Source organism: Haplochromis burtoni, unplaced genomic scaffold (genome assembly GCF_018398535.1).
Source record: "Haplochromis burtoni strain Fernald_Lab_line unplaced genomic scaffold, NCSU_Asbu1 Contig_10, whole genome shotgun sequence".
NCBI classification, from domain to species: Eukaryota; Metazoa; Chordata; class Actinopteri; order Cichliformes; family Cichlidae; genus Haplochromis; species Haplochromis burtoni.
The window spans coordinates 98,559-114,118 of NW_024582371.1; the positions used below are offsets into that span (position 1 = coordinate 98,559).

The 15,560-nt window shown below is 46.6% G+C and overlaps 1 protein-coding gene across 1 annotated transcript in view; it reads right to left on the reverse strand.

Annotated features, from left to right (window-relative positions):
- Positions 1–1,103: 1,103 nt before the first annotated feature.
- arid1ab (AT rich interactive domain 1Ab (SWI-like)) overlaps positions 1,104–15,560 on the reverse strand; it is a gene marked incomplete at its 5' end in the record, with an annotated part of 28,494 nt that continues 14,037 nt past the window's right edge. Inside the window, 16 exon segments of the mRNA XM_005927991.3 lie at positions 1,104–4,499; positions 4,596–4,726; positions 5,011–5,830; positions 6,001–6,097; positions 6,278–6,397; positions 6,521–6,650; positions 6,736–6,911; positions 7,287–7,419; positions 9,269–9,473; positions 9,604–9,813; positions 9,897–9,994; positions 10,135–10,283; positions 11,795–12,095; positions 12,600–12,770; positions 13,265–13,339; positions 14,139–14,379. Coding sequence (XP_005928053.2) covers positions 2,565–4,499; positions 4,596–4,726; positions 5,011–5,830; positions 6,001–6,097; positions 6,278–6,397; positions 6,521–6,650; positions 6,736–6,911; positions 7,287–7,419; positions 9,269–9,473; positions 9,604–9,813; positions 9,897–9,994; positions 10,135–10,283; positions 11,795–12,095; positions 12,600–12,770; positions 13,265–13,339; positions 14,139–14,379 — 4,992 coding nt within the window.

Here is a 15,560-nt window from a genome sequence, read left to right on the forward strand (position 1 = left end):
TGTAAAACAACATTATTTGAAATCAAACATTTGAAACAGCTCAACATATATCAGCAAACAAATGATTTCTGTGCAATTTCAGTCACAGTCTCTGAGCTCAAAGTACAGTTTCATTATTTTAAAATAAGAAAAAAGCATGTTAACGTTTGTCAACTCAAATGTTCAGTGGTAGGGAGCGAGACGTACAATACTAAATTGGTTGGTGAGCCTTTAGAGCCGTTTAAGCTGCACTTTATGTAGATCTCTCCTTTTATTATGATCTGAGTTTGCGGGTGATCTCTGGGACTTATCTATAGCACTTGGGGTTATTTTAGATCCATTGCCTTGAAGCATTCCACTAAAGTCACACACTAAAGCAAGCCGGGACTTTACTTTTTTCCTGCATCTTGATCTCAGTGAGACTTGCTGAATAAATACGACTAAAGTAAAACAACATCAAGGAGCGGCAGCAGGCTTTGAAAACGTACTTGGTGCCACATTTAGCTCATGCCGACTGTTTTGTTTTTATGGATGCTATTTTGTCTCTCCGTTGAGGACAAGAGTGGAAATACTTTAAAACTTCATTATCCTGTCGGCTGTAGCTAAATAAGTAGGGGTGCTCCCCCCCCCCATCACACATTAAACCAGGTGCTCTGCCGTCTCCAAACTGAATTCAACTTTTGTCAAAACATCAGATGATATTCTGGAGGGGGGAAAAAAGTCAGCTTTTCTCGCAGTAAATGTCAGCTCCTAGCTTATCTGTATGTATCGAAGCGCTCTGGCTGTTCCCCAAGTAATGTAAATATATATGTAAATATCAGCATGTGCGACCCAGGGACAAGGACAGCCTTGTAACATGGGGGTGAGATGTCAATCAATACAGGGATGGGAAAACATGGCTGTGCATTCAATAAGCAGCATACTGCACAGAGATGAGATGTGCCGTGTCTCCACATCCGTGTGTAAATATCAAAAGCGTCAGCAAAACACAAGCGCTCTGAGCTGCTTTAGTCGTATCAGATTGTCTCAGCGCGAGTGAAATGCGAGCCAAATAAAAAATTCAGGGCTTTATTCACTGCGGCCTCAACCATGTCAAGAAGAATAATAAATAAATCCACAGCAAATGTCTTACGAAGATTTAATGTACATTTATTCTTAACACGTGGAACATATAGTATAAAGATTTCATACTGAATAAATGATATTCATTAAGCCAAAAAAAAGGAAAAAAGAGGAATTTACATCAAGTTTTTAGCTACATCATCTGAAATACAAATATGCAGAATCCGCATCACTGAAAAAAAAAATAAAATAAAAACAGTTTCTTCATCAAGGTCTAGTTTGTCGTTTATGAAGGAGCTCGAATGGAACCGATTTGTGTTAATATTCTCTACACCCAGACGAACAGAAAGTTGAAGTTGTGTTTACTGAGAGGAGGGGGTGGCGCTGGATCTGACAGCAGCTTAACGACCCCCGTCCCCACGCTCACACAGCGTGATACGAGCGGGGTGAGGCGCTGAAGTAACGGAGAGGGCGGGCGTCAAGTAATCACATGGCGTTCTCGATGCAGGGAAACTCGTCAAAGATTAAAAACGGTGAAGAGCAACAGAAGTCGAGAAAGAGAAAGTGTAATGTACAACATCATATATACACTGCAGCTTGGACTGCATCTAGAGTTGAGGACCAGTCCTAAAGAGGTGACTTTTGAATATAAGGGTCAAGTCATACAATCAAGGGACAAAGAGAAGAGGTCGGGGTGTTGTAGGTTCACCGTACTTTGGGGGGAAAGCCGTTTTTCTCTCTCGACATTTAACTAAAACTGGTTTTAAAAACTACAGTTTGCTGCCAAGCCAGCGGATCTCAGTGTGAAACAGTATTATTACAGTATGTTTACAGTTTTTAAGGTGTACAGTACAGAAAAAAGTCCTACAATCTACTGCACAGGCCTCCCATGACAGACATCTGTTCACAGCCAATAATGTGGTTCCTGTGGGGCTGAGTATATAGCATCCAAAGTTACAGCAATTATACCACACCACAGTCCATGAGTCTATGTAGCCTCCAAACATGAACCATAATATTGTTTAGTCTGTGCCCTCTTTCCCCTGACGACCCACCTCCCCCGAGGGAGAAAGCGAACACGTGTATCCCCCAAACTCACTGTAAACGAGACAGCAACTTTGGTTACAGTTTTTTCTTTTTTTTTTTCTCTTTCTGGAGATTTTTTTTCCAATAAAAAACAAAAAAACAAAAAAACAAAAAGTCCTTTCTACAGGGCAGCAGCACACTCTGTCCTATGCCTGGGTCCCAGTCTGTTCTTCTTTGCCAGTTTCTTTCAGTTTCAGATGTTTGAAATCAACAGCTACTTCATGATATTCCTTCCTTATAGAGAGAAGCAGGGGTAAGAAAGACAGTGGAATCCGAGTTGATTTTGCATAAATTAAAAAAAAAAACCAAAAACTAAAAAAAAAAAAGTTTTGCTTTTGTCACTCACGCGCAACTAACAGACACGCACGCACGCGCACACACAAAAAGGTGGTTTAGGGGGAATAGAAAGAGGCAGAGCTGAAACCTCTCCACGGCTGTCATGACTGGCCGATCAGAAACAGTACATCACAGATTACTTGGGACACCAGAGAGTTCATAAGTGGGGACATCGAGATGTCCAGTAGCCGCGACTCGTACAAAGTGAATTCAGAGTGGTTTTCTTCCACCTTAGCCAGGGCGTGCAAAGCCCGCGCTGCCCGCCGCATCATGTCCACACTAGTAGGCTCAAACTGGGGTCCACCCTGCATTTGTAGCAGGGAGCTCTGGCTCTGCTGGTACTGCGTAGCTGCTAGGCTGTCCTCCAGGAAGCCCAGTAGGTTGCCCACGCTGCCTTTCTGCACAGCGATCGCTCGCGCTGCAAGGCTGTCACCCTGGGCTAGGTTAGCTAGCAGGATCACTGCCATTTCACGGCAGACGGCCACCTTGCGCTCGCCGACGAGTCGCACGAGCGAGCCGTAGAGCTTCTCCAAGCGGCTGAATGGCGGAGTGGCCAGAATGAGGTCGACGTTGTTGTCCTGGATGCTGAGCTTGCTGAGGGTCTCGAGGACCAGTCTCTGGGGTGAAAGGGAGCCGTGGGGCCCCAGCGTGGGAAAGGGATCCAAGGCCTCTGCTGAAGGGCACACAGCCCAGTGGAGCAGGCCATCAAGGAGAGGCAGGCATATGCTCTCTGGGTAGATAGAAAGGTCCAGCTGGCCGGAGATGTTTGCCAGAGTGACCAGGCAGTTCTCCCTTAACACCTCAAGGCAGTCCCACCACCACTCGTCTCTCTCGCAGCTCACGCCTTCGTCTTCCTCGTCCTTCTCGTAGGTAACAGGCGCCTGTTTGCGTTCAGGGTGCCTGTGGTGGAGCAGCACCAGGCGGCCCAACAGCAACAGGAGGCCAGGGTGTTTGGACAGCTCCAGATCATTGCCAGGAACGAAGGAGAGGCTCCTCACAATGTTGGAGACGCAGATGCAGCGCCGAGCTAGCGAGTCCTGCCAGTCTGATAGAGTGCTAAGTGGCGTTTCATCCTTGCTGTGAGGTTCATCCTCCAGGATCTTGATGTTGCGGCGGCTCTGGAGATCGGGGTTGATGCTGAACAAATACTTGCCGTTCTCCTTCTGCTCCTCGGCACCTCCACGAACTACTTCCTCCGTGACCGACCCCGGGCGAGCGGATAGTACATCGTCAATGGTGGCAGTGACTGGTGCGCCAATGGGAAGAGGAGGCGTGGTAGTCTTTGTTGGAGACTTGTGAGGTTCAGAAAACTGGGGCTGCTGCTGCCGAACCTTATCGTCACCACTGGATTTAGGCTTCTCTGGGTTTTCTGCTGCTGCCGCTGTCCCATTCACCTTGACCTTCTTGCGGTTGTCAGCGGCTGCTGTTGTTTGTTTTCGCTGCTTGAGAAGCTCCATCCGGCTCTCAAAGTGGGTCTGGATGTGCTCAGTAGTGTCACCACCACCCACGCTCCAGTGTATCAGGCCGCTGTCAAAGCTCTGCCGCTGCCCAAGCTTGGACAAGCGGTTTAGCCGGAAGGGATTCTTCTTCCGCACCACCTTGATGGGGAGTTTATCAAACTTGCTAGCCTGTTTGGGCTTTTCCGAGTGTATACTGGGGTCGTGGGAGAACCCTGAGGTAGAGGTATTGGCTTCCTTGATAGAAGACTCCCTTTCCTTCTCATCTTCCTCATCCTCTGAAGACTTATCTTTGTGGGAGTTCTCCTCTTCCTCCTCCTCCTCCTTTATCTGGACCAGTGAAGAAGTGTCAGGATTGGTCTTTGTTTCCTCTACCTCCTCATCCTCTTCGTCCTCCTCGTCCGAGTTCACGTCCTCGCCCTCAGGCATGGGAATTTCATCATCAGAGTCCTCAGCTGCATTGGGGTCTATTAGGGTGCGCTGGCCAGGGTCTCCTACTTCATACTCCTTAAGGATGCCAAAGATCTCAATGAGACAGCGTCTGAAGTACTCCACTACCAGCTCCAGAAATCCAGGTAGCTGTGAAAGCAAAGAAGGTGGTCACTACATTTGACAAGTCATTCTGAAATGTTGACAGAAACAAATGCTAACAGGTTGTGGATGTGTGCAACCTACCTGGCAAAGGTTAAAAGTAGAAATGCTATTGTCATCATACAGCAGAATGTTAATGGTGTCCAAGGCCCAGGTGCTCTCAGCTAATAAGCCAGACTTTAATGACATCATTACCCTCCAAGCCTCAGGAGTGCCTTTGAAAATAGAAACAGAATGAATAACTAAAAGTAACCATGATCGGTCACTGCAGCTTTAAATAACATGTAAAGGTTTACTAATCTTGGGACTTTAACTCCATACTACATGCAATACATACGACATACTTGTGTCACCTAGTGTGAATACGCAATTCGTATCTGAAAGCTGTCTTAACGCAAACTGAGAAATATCAAATGGTCAATCCAGGTCAGGTAGACATAAGCATATTGTTTATTCCATGTGTAATGTTACAAGTTATCAGGCAAATCACATTTTATACCAATGTCTTTCATGGTGAGCCGCCTGCGGGGTTTCAGGTGGGGTTGGGTAGCTTCCACAGAGCCAGGAGGGAAGGCCACATCTCGCCGGATCATGGGTTGCTGCACGGGAGCCTGGCCAATGTGGGACGCGGGAACTGGAGGTCCAGCTTTCTGCACCTTAATTCCAGGATGCATATAGGGGGATTTGCTGGGCGACGTTCTGCTTTCCATGGATCGGGGCATGGATGCTGGGCTCGACACCTGAGGAATGTGGTTTTGGGAAGCCGAGTAGGTGGAGGGCAGGGATCTGGTCATGGGTGGTCCGGAGCCTGCGGGGACAAACGGAGGCTGTCGCTGGTTGGCATGGCCAGGCCACTGTCCCTCGTGGTTCATGCGCTGATCTGATGGCATCATATCTTCTGAGCGGTTCATGCCGTGGTAGCCGGGACCCTGGCCCGACACAGGGGGTCCCTGTCGGTTGGGATAGTTGGGGTAGCCCATCTCATTGCGGCCCTGCCACATTGGGCCCTGGGAACCATCGGGGCCTGAAGGCATGGGACTTGCCATCATTTGGGGAGGCATCGGAGACTGGGAATTGGGGCCTGCAGATGACGGCCCTCGATCCCGTCCGAAGGGGAAGGGGAACTGGTTCTGTGGGCCTGGCGGTCGGCGCTCCCCTCCAGGGTATGCATTATACTGATTATACATGTCCTGCTGGCCCTGGGGCCCCGAGGACTGGGGTCCTGGCTGTTGCTGCCCACTGTAAGGAACGTTGTACATTTCTCCCTCATGGCGCTTGGCAGGAGGACAATACCCACCATCCACAGGACGTTTGTAGTTCTGTCAGCACACAAAATTAAGCATTACAATCCTCAACTGAGCACAATAATTTTAGCAACAGCTCATACGTCTGTTCAGCTGGAACAGAACACAGTACATTACATGAACACTGAAAAGAGAAACCCAAGTAATAATAGGAGTACTGCAAATGCTGGACAAACTGTTCTTACTGGCTGCTGCTGTGGATACATTCCTGGCTGCTGATTTGGGTAAGGCCCACCAGGGGGAGCTCCTTGGCCAGGGAACTGATTTGTATAGGACTCATGCCTAAAAATACACACTCAGATTACTATATTTCTTCATTTCAGTAAATGATTCAGTTACAATAAGAAACTCTGTAAATGTCTTTAAATCTATCAATGATCTTACTGACAAAATGCTGACATGCAACCATGTCTCTCCGTTTAATCTTTATACAGAATAGTCTCTGCCCTGAATGGTACAGACCGTTGCTGTGGCGGAGGACGGCTAGGCGAGTACATCCCTGTGTCAGCTCCAGAAGGCATCATGTTGGGCTGAGGAGCTCCCGGTCCCATGTTGACATCAGGGCCTATGCCTGGCTCTTGTCTATAAAAGCAACGAGCAATAATCATGAAGTGATTTGATTTAGTCGGAAAGAGAAAAGGACACTGAAATGGCACAGGTCAGATCACAATCATCTTATCTTATTTACAACTATAGTACATTTACCTTCGTTCATATCCATACGGGTACTGTTGCCTCTGGCTCATTGGCATGTTGGCCATTGGGCCTGGTGGACCTCTGTTATACTGTTCCCCCATTCCACTGTTGGGGCCGGGTGGCATGAACTGTTCCCCTGCTAAAAATAAATAAACATAATATTAGTTATGGCTATGAATGAACCCTTACAGAATCTGGGGTTTGGTTACGTGGACGGTGCTCACCTTTCCTCATGCCTCCAAAAGGGTCCTTGTTGGACTCGTAGGGACCCATCCGACCCATCATCTCTGGGGTGCCTATCCCAGGCTGATAGCCCTGAGAGTTGGGAGTCATGGCGTTCCTCCTGGGAAACGCCGGGTCTCCGCCATCAGCAAAGGGATCCTGTAGATTAACACTACTCCTGTAGGAAAACAGATGGCTTTTTAGCAAAATGTGGAATGTGAAAAATTCATAGTAATTAAGACTTTTCTAAGTTTTCTTGTTAATTTCTTTTTTGAATGTTTTCTGTCTGTCCCTCTAACAAGACACAGAAGACAGTTTTTACTGTAGTCTTCTAAGCCCAAAGTTCATACTTTATAACTATAATCCTTTCATATTCCTGTTGACTAGTCTGGTGTTTGTGTGTACATGTGAACAGAACCCCATCAGTGATAATTTTAAAGCATATTTTGCTGTTTTTCGTATTCCAGTTCTTGCTTCTCTGATCCAATTTCACCACAGGTGGAGATTTTAGTACGAACGCCACAGAAGCACGACGCTGGTTTTTGAATCGTACCTTACGCCAGGCATTGGGGGCATTTGCGTGTGTGGGGTGGAGGCTGGTGTGGGGGGCTTCAGGTCTCCCCCCTCTGCCATTGAACTAGTGGTGGACTGAGGGGTTTGGGGTCCTTGCAGGGATCCAGAACCAGCTGCAAAACACAAGGATACACACAATGACTAAGTGGGGGAAAAAACAAACAAAAGAAAAACAGTCAAGTGCTCTGGTTTGTAACACTCAGAGATTCCAGAGAATTCAAAGAACATCCCTCTCTCCTCCTCCTCCTCGCTCGAGGAATAAAGGCACGAGCTGATAGTTGATAGTGAGGCGGGTTAGGCAGAACACTGCTGGGGGCTTTTAGAGCACATGCTGCTTTTGGCAATCCTAAATCCCATTAAGAAATTCCTGAGCGCTGCACAGTTTGTGTCGAGCTGACTGGCTTTTGAGTGCATAGCCAGCAAAAAATCTTGAATCTTCCTGCTCATCACAGGATGCCTGCCCCCTCCTCAAACACCGCTGGGCTCCAGGAACCACCAGGAAACAGTGATGTAAACCCTCACTGTGACAGATTACTGCCTGGGCTGTAGAGACAGGAGACAGCCAGCTATGTGTGAATGTGTGTGTGTGTGTGTGTGACTGATATTTTGTTTGTGTTGTGTGTGTGACATACTAGCAATCATCCTTAACTTCAGCTCAGGACTTCTCACTATTAGCAAGCCAGTCTGATGAGTCACAGGTTCCCATTCATTAAACTGGCACACACACACACAAACACACACAACACCCAGGTCACTGGCAGGTCACAGTTATTCACATTTTCTCACATCACCCTCTTGCCTCTCGAGCTCTCACACATGCACACAACATTCATTGGCTCACCCTCCCTCACCCCCTCCTCCCTCTGGGCAGGGATTTCCCTCTACTAAAGATGAAGGGAGGGAGGGCATGATAGAAATAGAGTCAGAGAGAGAATCGTGTGACTTTTACACACACACACACACACACACACACACACACACACACACACACACACACACAGAAAACCCTCTTCCCCCATTCATCATTTCTGGCTCAGCACTAATCTCCAGGGAGTGTTGCCGTGCTGCTGTAGCCCAGGGCCAGGCACCAGGCAGCGAGGACACGCCACTGACGGAGCATCGCTATCGCCAAATCACCTCCTGCCTTTCTCCTGCCATTACTTCCTCCACCACCCCCACCCCCAAAACCCTCCCCTGCCCTTCTTTCGTACTAACTAGAGGGCTGATGCCAGCTGACAAGCACCCTGATGTCTCCTGTAACAACACCCCGGCGCTGACTCAGTGCCCCGTGTCTGACAGCCTGGGTCTCAGCCAGACTGAAGCAGCATGTGGTTGCTCCCGGTGTGGTTGCTCCTGGCAGCTATAAACAAGGAGTCCCCTCCAAAATAAACAGCATCTCATGCAACAAGCAATGACCCTTCCTGGCTGCAACCTCCTCACCCTTAACAACTGGTATGAATGAGCGCCAGTTCATCCGCTGACTTTTACCCAGTTCATTGAAACATTTAGCATTCTGCTGTCATCACCGTTGCCACAAAAATCAAAGTGGGGAAGTCGGAAAGGACAAGTCTTTCGTCATGTCCTGTGCAAATGCCAAGGACTATTCCCTCAAGGCATGTGTTTGTGGAACCGTCCAAAGGACTTACAGCTACGCCGCCGTCATTTATAACTCCTACGATATAGGGGAGCAGCGATTTATGGAGGGTGGCTGCTCCTACATGAGATGACAAACAATGCTCTATGAATGGCTTTAAAAACGGCAATTAATGGGATATAATAAAATAGACTAGTTTATAGACAGCTGATGTGAGGCAAATAGAGCAGAGATGATGTTATGAATTGTACTTAATCCAAACTGCGCCCAAGGGAGAAAGGGAAATCTGAAATAAGCTTCATTCATTGCATTTTAAATCTAAGGAGGCAGTAAACTGCGTGACAGTGAAGCAGAGCAGCAGCGCTCACCTGGGCTGGGAGGCTGGATTTTGGGCTGGTTCTTTTTGGTGTCCGTGTTGAAGAAGTCTGGGGGAGGGTCCTCGCCGCGCTCCATTTTGCACTCAAAGGCGTACAAACACTGGATGTACTGTTTTTTGAGCGAGCTGGCTGCGCTGCTCGACGTGCCCACGTTCAGGTTGGTAGCCAGCTCCCTCCACTTCTTGTTCTTGTTCACCTGGTGGGCGAGAGAGGAAGGAGGTGGTTCAGAAAGCTGTATACAAATTTTTTTTTTTTTTTAAATGACCGACGATCGTCCTTCTGATCTGAAGGATTCACATCAAATTCAGGTGGAAGTCCAGGTGTACCTGGGTGAGGCCGCCGATCTCTTTGACGGATATGTAGAGCCTGAAGAGATCGAGGGGCTTACGGCCCACAGCGGGAAGATTGTTCATGCCCATGGCTTTCTCCTCAGCAAAGGCCAAGTATCGGTCCACCCAAATTTTCCTCTCTGGCTCCGGGCCAAGCTCGTACAGACGGGTTATTTTCTCATTGGTGATGGTGGAAGAGCTCGACTTCTGTTGGACGGGTGACGGAAGAAAATCGTAAGAACGAGAAAAAGGGAGGGCGGGGGGAAAAAAGCTGGACTTTGAATGTGTACCTTCTTGGATTCTGGCTTGGGAGTCCCGTCCACTTTGTTGTTCATCTTCGGAGCAGGATTCATTTTGTCCATGCCAAACTCTGAACTTGGAGCCATTCCTGGGAGAACGGGGGCAATCACAGAAGGGTATAAAAATAAAACGATTACCAGTCTATAAAACTGTTTTATAGACACAACCCTCAGGCCTGCAGCTGTACTCCAATCACCTGATCAGGGCTATAGTTTCACTTGTACTCACCAGGGCTATTGTTGGCTATGTTTGCTCCTGCCATTGGATACGGCCCTGGCCCACCTTGGTTTATCATACTGTGCATGCTGTTCATGCCTGGGCCATACGGAGAGCCTGCTCCCATCATGCCCTGGGACATGTTAGGATAGCTGGGTGGCCTACAGAAAAGAATGCTTGATTAGAAGAAATGCTAAAAAACAATAACCACAAAGAAACAACAGGATGATTAAAAGTTGCCACCCCTGTAGCAGAAACTAGAAATACTGGTCAGTTAAACTACTTATTTCTATTTTTCTAATGTCAAACCGAGTTAACATGTTGTTTCTAAGATGGCAAGCAGCAACTTGCCACTGCCAGGGCACACAGTCCCACTCTTTGTGACAGGACGTTGTAAACAAGCAAGCTGGGGAGGTAAGGTAGATGAAATCCCTGTGAGTCAGTGCAGTTCTGCAGAATTTTATTCCATACAATGAATGGTACTATCTCGAGGCTGTGTCAGAGTGAAATTAGTGCTGTTTCTACAATGGTCACTTGAACCTGGCTCCAAAAGAAAGTCAGTCTCCACAGACTCAGATGTTTCAAAAAGCGTGTTCACAGCCTGATACAAAAAAATGTGGCTTTGGCTTCTATAAATATTTTCCTGTAGAACAAGTCAACAGTGACTGACTGTTGTTTTTAACTTAAACATTCAGAGACTTTTATGGCCGCTATGACTGACAGATGCGCTGACACAGGTGGCTGGAGGTGAGCTACGTCTCAGCTCTGCTAATTCAAGTCTCTGAACTGGACTTCCTCACGGTGTTTGTGCTGTTGCTCCCTTTTGGATAAATTTTAATGGAATTTTCTGACAAATAATATGGTTTGCTGCCAACTTAATCGTACTACCCAGCCCATCCAATATGTCTGTGCAGCAGTTTTTGGTGAATGCAATTCTAGCATTCTATTTTTCTACCTTAATTTGAGCAAAGAGTACAAAAATAAGAAGAAAAAAAACATTTCATAGACGCAACCTTGGGGCCTTGTCCAAATATGGTCATGTTTCCTTTTAAAAAACAAAACATAAGCATCAAAACGTTGAGTCCAGAAAGTATTCTTCTGATTATTGTACTAATTTTAACTTTTTTCTCAGCGATTCTACAGTAGTTGACTAATCTAATTATTTTCACCTATTTAATCAACTAATAATTAGTCAGAAGTAATCCCTAAAAGGATCCACTGCAAATACAGACTTTGCCTGACTGAATTATGTCTTTTCCTTCACAGAGTTCAGTTTCATTTGTAGGAAACATTAATTTAAGTCACAGGGTACCATTTGCCAAGCCCACAAGAGCTGCTCTGTAGGCTCAACAGGCATCCCTGCTTAGGAAGGATGTGATTCAGTGATTGCAGGGACCATCTCCTCTTCTGTGATAGATAAGCGTTTGGGCTACTGCCACCACTCAAGCACTAAAACATGTAACAGACTGGCTTGTGTGTGAGGCAAACCAAGGAGAGAGAGACACACACACACACACACACACACACACACACACACACACACACACACACACACACACACACACACACACACAGCAAAGTGATGAGAAAATCTCCTTAAAGCTATAAATTCAATGACCCTCAACAGTCACAGGCTCACACAGATGTCACTGATGCAGCCAGGAGCACCCACCTGTTGTGTATAGAGTTTGTTGGTCCGTGGTGCATGGAAGGACCACCATCCTTCCTCGTCATGACCGGAGGGGGACACATGCCGGACCCCACCTGAGGAGGCATGCCGCCCATATTGGAGGCCATGGCAGGACCGTAAGGCCGAGTGCCCATCTGCCCAGGACCTATCCTGCCCGGTGGCATGCTTCCATACGGAGCCCCGCTGCCCTGACCGGGAATGGGGTTCATGGAGCCACCCATGCCGGGGCCACTGGGGTAATTGGCGTTGGGCATCCCTGTGTAGCCGGGCTGCCTGGGATAACCTGAAAGTGTTACAGATCAACATTTAGAGTTTCATGCCCTCCTGCTGTGTTTCAGCCTAAAACAGATCTCATCTAGTCACTTCTCACTGACGGGATAAAGAGTTTCACCAGTCCGGCTCTAAATTTACCTCAGCTTGTCAGAACAAGCAGCCTGATGAAGCGGGCTTTATCTGGCTCCCGCCTTTCTCTGCTATGACTCATAGCAGAACTTCTTCAAAGCCCACAGAAACCATCTGAGACTTCAAAGTGCACTGATATAATTTCATGAATGTAAGAAGTGAGAGGAAACTTCAAAGCCTCTTAGAAAAAAAAATCTGGGCTATCTGTGAAACTGTGATGGTCACAGGACAACCACTGTAAACTCATTCATAATATTTTGAGTATTAAAAAAAGAAAAAAAGTCTGCTTGATATGACAGAGCGGAGACACTGCACTCTTATTTTTCCTGCTGTACAGAAGGCCCTCAAAGCAACACCACCCAACACTCACAGCCTCATGTCTCACCTGGCGGGCCGTACTGGCCCCCCTGAGGGACGTAGTTTCCCATGGTATTGTTCTGAGGATAAGGGCCCATCCCACCATGGATCTGGACTCCTGAAGACTGGCGTGGAGATAAGGCCGAGCCAGGCTGTCCAGGGGACCCGTAAGGAGGCATCTGAGGATTGCGCATGTACACTGGAGAAAAGACAGGGAACATTAAGCAACACTGTTAGTTTTTTTTTTTTTTTTTTTTTTTACACACACATATCAAAGTTTGATTAATTCAGCAACCAATATTAAGTGGTAATAATTAGATGCCGATTGTATCTTATGTTAAACACTTAATGTTAAAAAAACCCAAGAAAATAAACAAAAAAACAACAAAAACAAAACTCCACGCTACATCTGCTTTAGCATACATTTGCACAACACATTATGGCTCAAGCTCTTCACTTCCTCACAAACACAACACAGTACAGTGTGTCTGCCTGCTCTCATTTGACCTGGCAAGTAGAGCACATTCTTATTTAGAAGCACAGCCTGGGGGAGTGCTTGCAGATGGGAGGAATGCATACAAGTGCAAACAATCACACCTAAAAGCTGCTGAGACACACACACTGCTGGCCACTGAGCACACGAGGAGATACTCTTTAAAGGTTTCTGTTTGCAAACATTTCCAACACACTCACCTCTGTCCTGGCTCATGGATGAGTGCATGATGCTGTCTGACTGGACGCTGGGCGGCCGAGGAGGCATCTGATTACCTGCGGGACAGCGATGACATGGGTCTGAAATTACCGTGGGAACCGCGGAAATTTGTCTCCTTTATTTACAATCAGTTCTTGCTCTTAAACTTTGAAATACTGGCCATAAAATGAGTGTGACCCAGTCACATTCAAGCTAATAAACTGTGGCAAGTCTCTCCACAATGAGCAGAGGGTGGCACTGTAACCTCCGTCTCTCCGTCAGCGAATGGTTTACTAGCATCATGTTAGGAGAAACTTAAAGTTCCATATCTTGCAAATCGCTTCATAAATTACAAATGTGATCCGCATCGAGTTTTGAATTAAAACTCTAAATCTGTCTGTTTTTTATTAAATATGTCAGACAGGATTTCTGCTGGATACGATGAATAGCTGACTACAAAGACATTGAAATTATTGTTGTTGGTTAGCCGTATCGAGCAGGTCCATTTTTACATTTAGCAGTCTTTGGCAAGTGAAAATAAATAACTGCTCAGTTGTTTCAGGACATCATATTTATGGTGATTTTCCTGTAAATATTCTGCATTTGTACTTTATCTACCGACACCCACATAATGCTATGTATTATTCTTCTAGAACAAACTTGGTTTTAATTTTCACATTTTTCCTTGCCATAAAATCCCCCTACGTAGTCTTTCGCAGCTGAATTTCAGATTTCAAAGACCATTTCAAAACGACTGAACTTAAAGACCTGAAGATCTAAAACAACTGTATTAAAGCAGAGTAGAAACAGAATAATGTTTTAGCTGTGTGCTGCTGTAGGTCTGAAACAACAGTATTAACGGTATTGTGCGTTTACCTGGCACAGCAGCGGGGGACAGGGGGCCGGTGCGAGAAGGGGTGACGCTAGCTGGGGAACCCACAGGTGACGGCGAGGGTCCACGTATGCCCGGAAGGTGAGGCGAAGTGTGCGGGGAGAAGGGTGACTGGGCCGGGTTGCTCTGCTCGCCCTGGCTGCTGGACACGCCCGAGGTGCTGACACCCGGGCTCAAAGCGCCTTCTGTACCAGTGGGAAGGTCGTCGATGGAGCCGGATAAATCCTTGAAGGAGAAGAGCAACAGAACATGAGTCGACGATGACACTGCATTCGTTCGTTTACACTGTAACAACTGGCTTAACAAATTTATTTTTACAATTCACATCACCAACTTGTTACTGATAACAAGTCAACACATTTCGCTCTCGCTTTTCCATAAAGTATCAGTTCCTACAGCTTGTGGAAGCATTTGCATCATTTTGTGAAGCGATGATGACTCAGCTGCTGATGAGTTCTCCTTAACATGAAGAACCACCAAGCAGATAAGCAGCTCCAGAACAGCGGCGAGGCCCACAGACGAGGAGAAAAGGGCCAGTGCTACAGTTCTCAAGCTGTAATGGCTAGCCGTTAGCTAAACGTGTAGCTATGAAGGGAAATTACCAAGCAATTAGCAATATCAACTCGATATGCAGTGAAGTGTAGTCAGCCCCGGCTGTGGCAAAAAGACGCATTGTCCAACAAGTTGCCTTTAAAAGTAACTGATGAGCATATGGGCTGCAGATACAGAACAAGAAAACTGTTCAGGTTTCATCAGACAAAACAAAAAAAAATCTCTGCCACTCTTTGTGGAGACTCAGCTTATGATGGGAAGAGAGAAATTAAGTGGAAGAACTGATACTTGATATCAAAGGTAAGGGTGTGTGTGTGCACGGGGATGTAAATGAGGCTCTAAAAATGTATAAAACCTAGAAAAAGAAAGCGGCTGCATTCTGGGAATCACATTTGGGAGAAATGAATAAGAAACGATGAATATATTCAGGCTTTTCTCCTCCTGACCTGCATGAGGAGGGTGAGACTGTTTTATTTTCAGTGTCATGTCAAAGTCAAGAGAAGTCAAATCAAGTGAGTGGAAATCCAAATGGGCACTGATGCATTACAGCAATCTTTGCCCTCACCGGGGTGTGTATGTTACTCTCTCATAGAAGGCTGCCAGCCCTATTACAGTTCAATAATACATTTGGGTACAATGACTTCTTTTCCCACCTTTTTAAAAATACTCCACACATCACTCCCATAATGCCGATAATGATCCGTGCTGGCAAGGAGAACTGAGTTTGACTTGCAAAGAGAAAGTGGGGGGAAGAAAAAAAAACAACATTTGAAGCGAGTCATCTCGGGAGGCAGTTGAAATAATTGGTGCTGGGCACGGGCTCTGGTGCCATGTGGTGTTGTTATTGAGCCTCG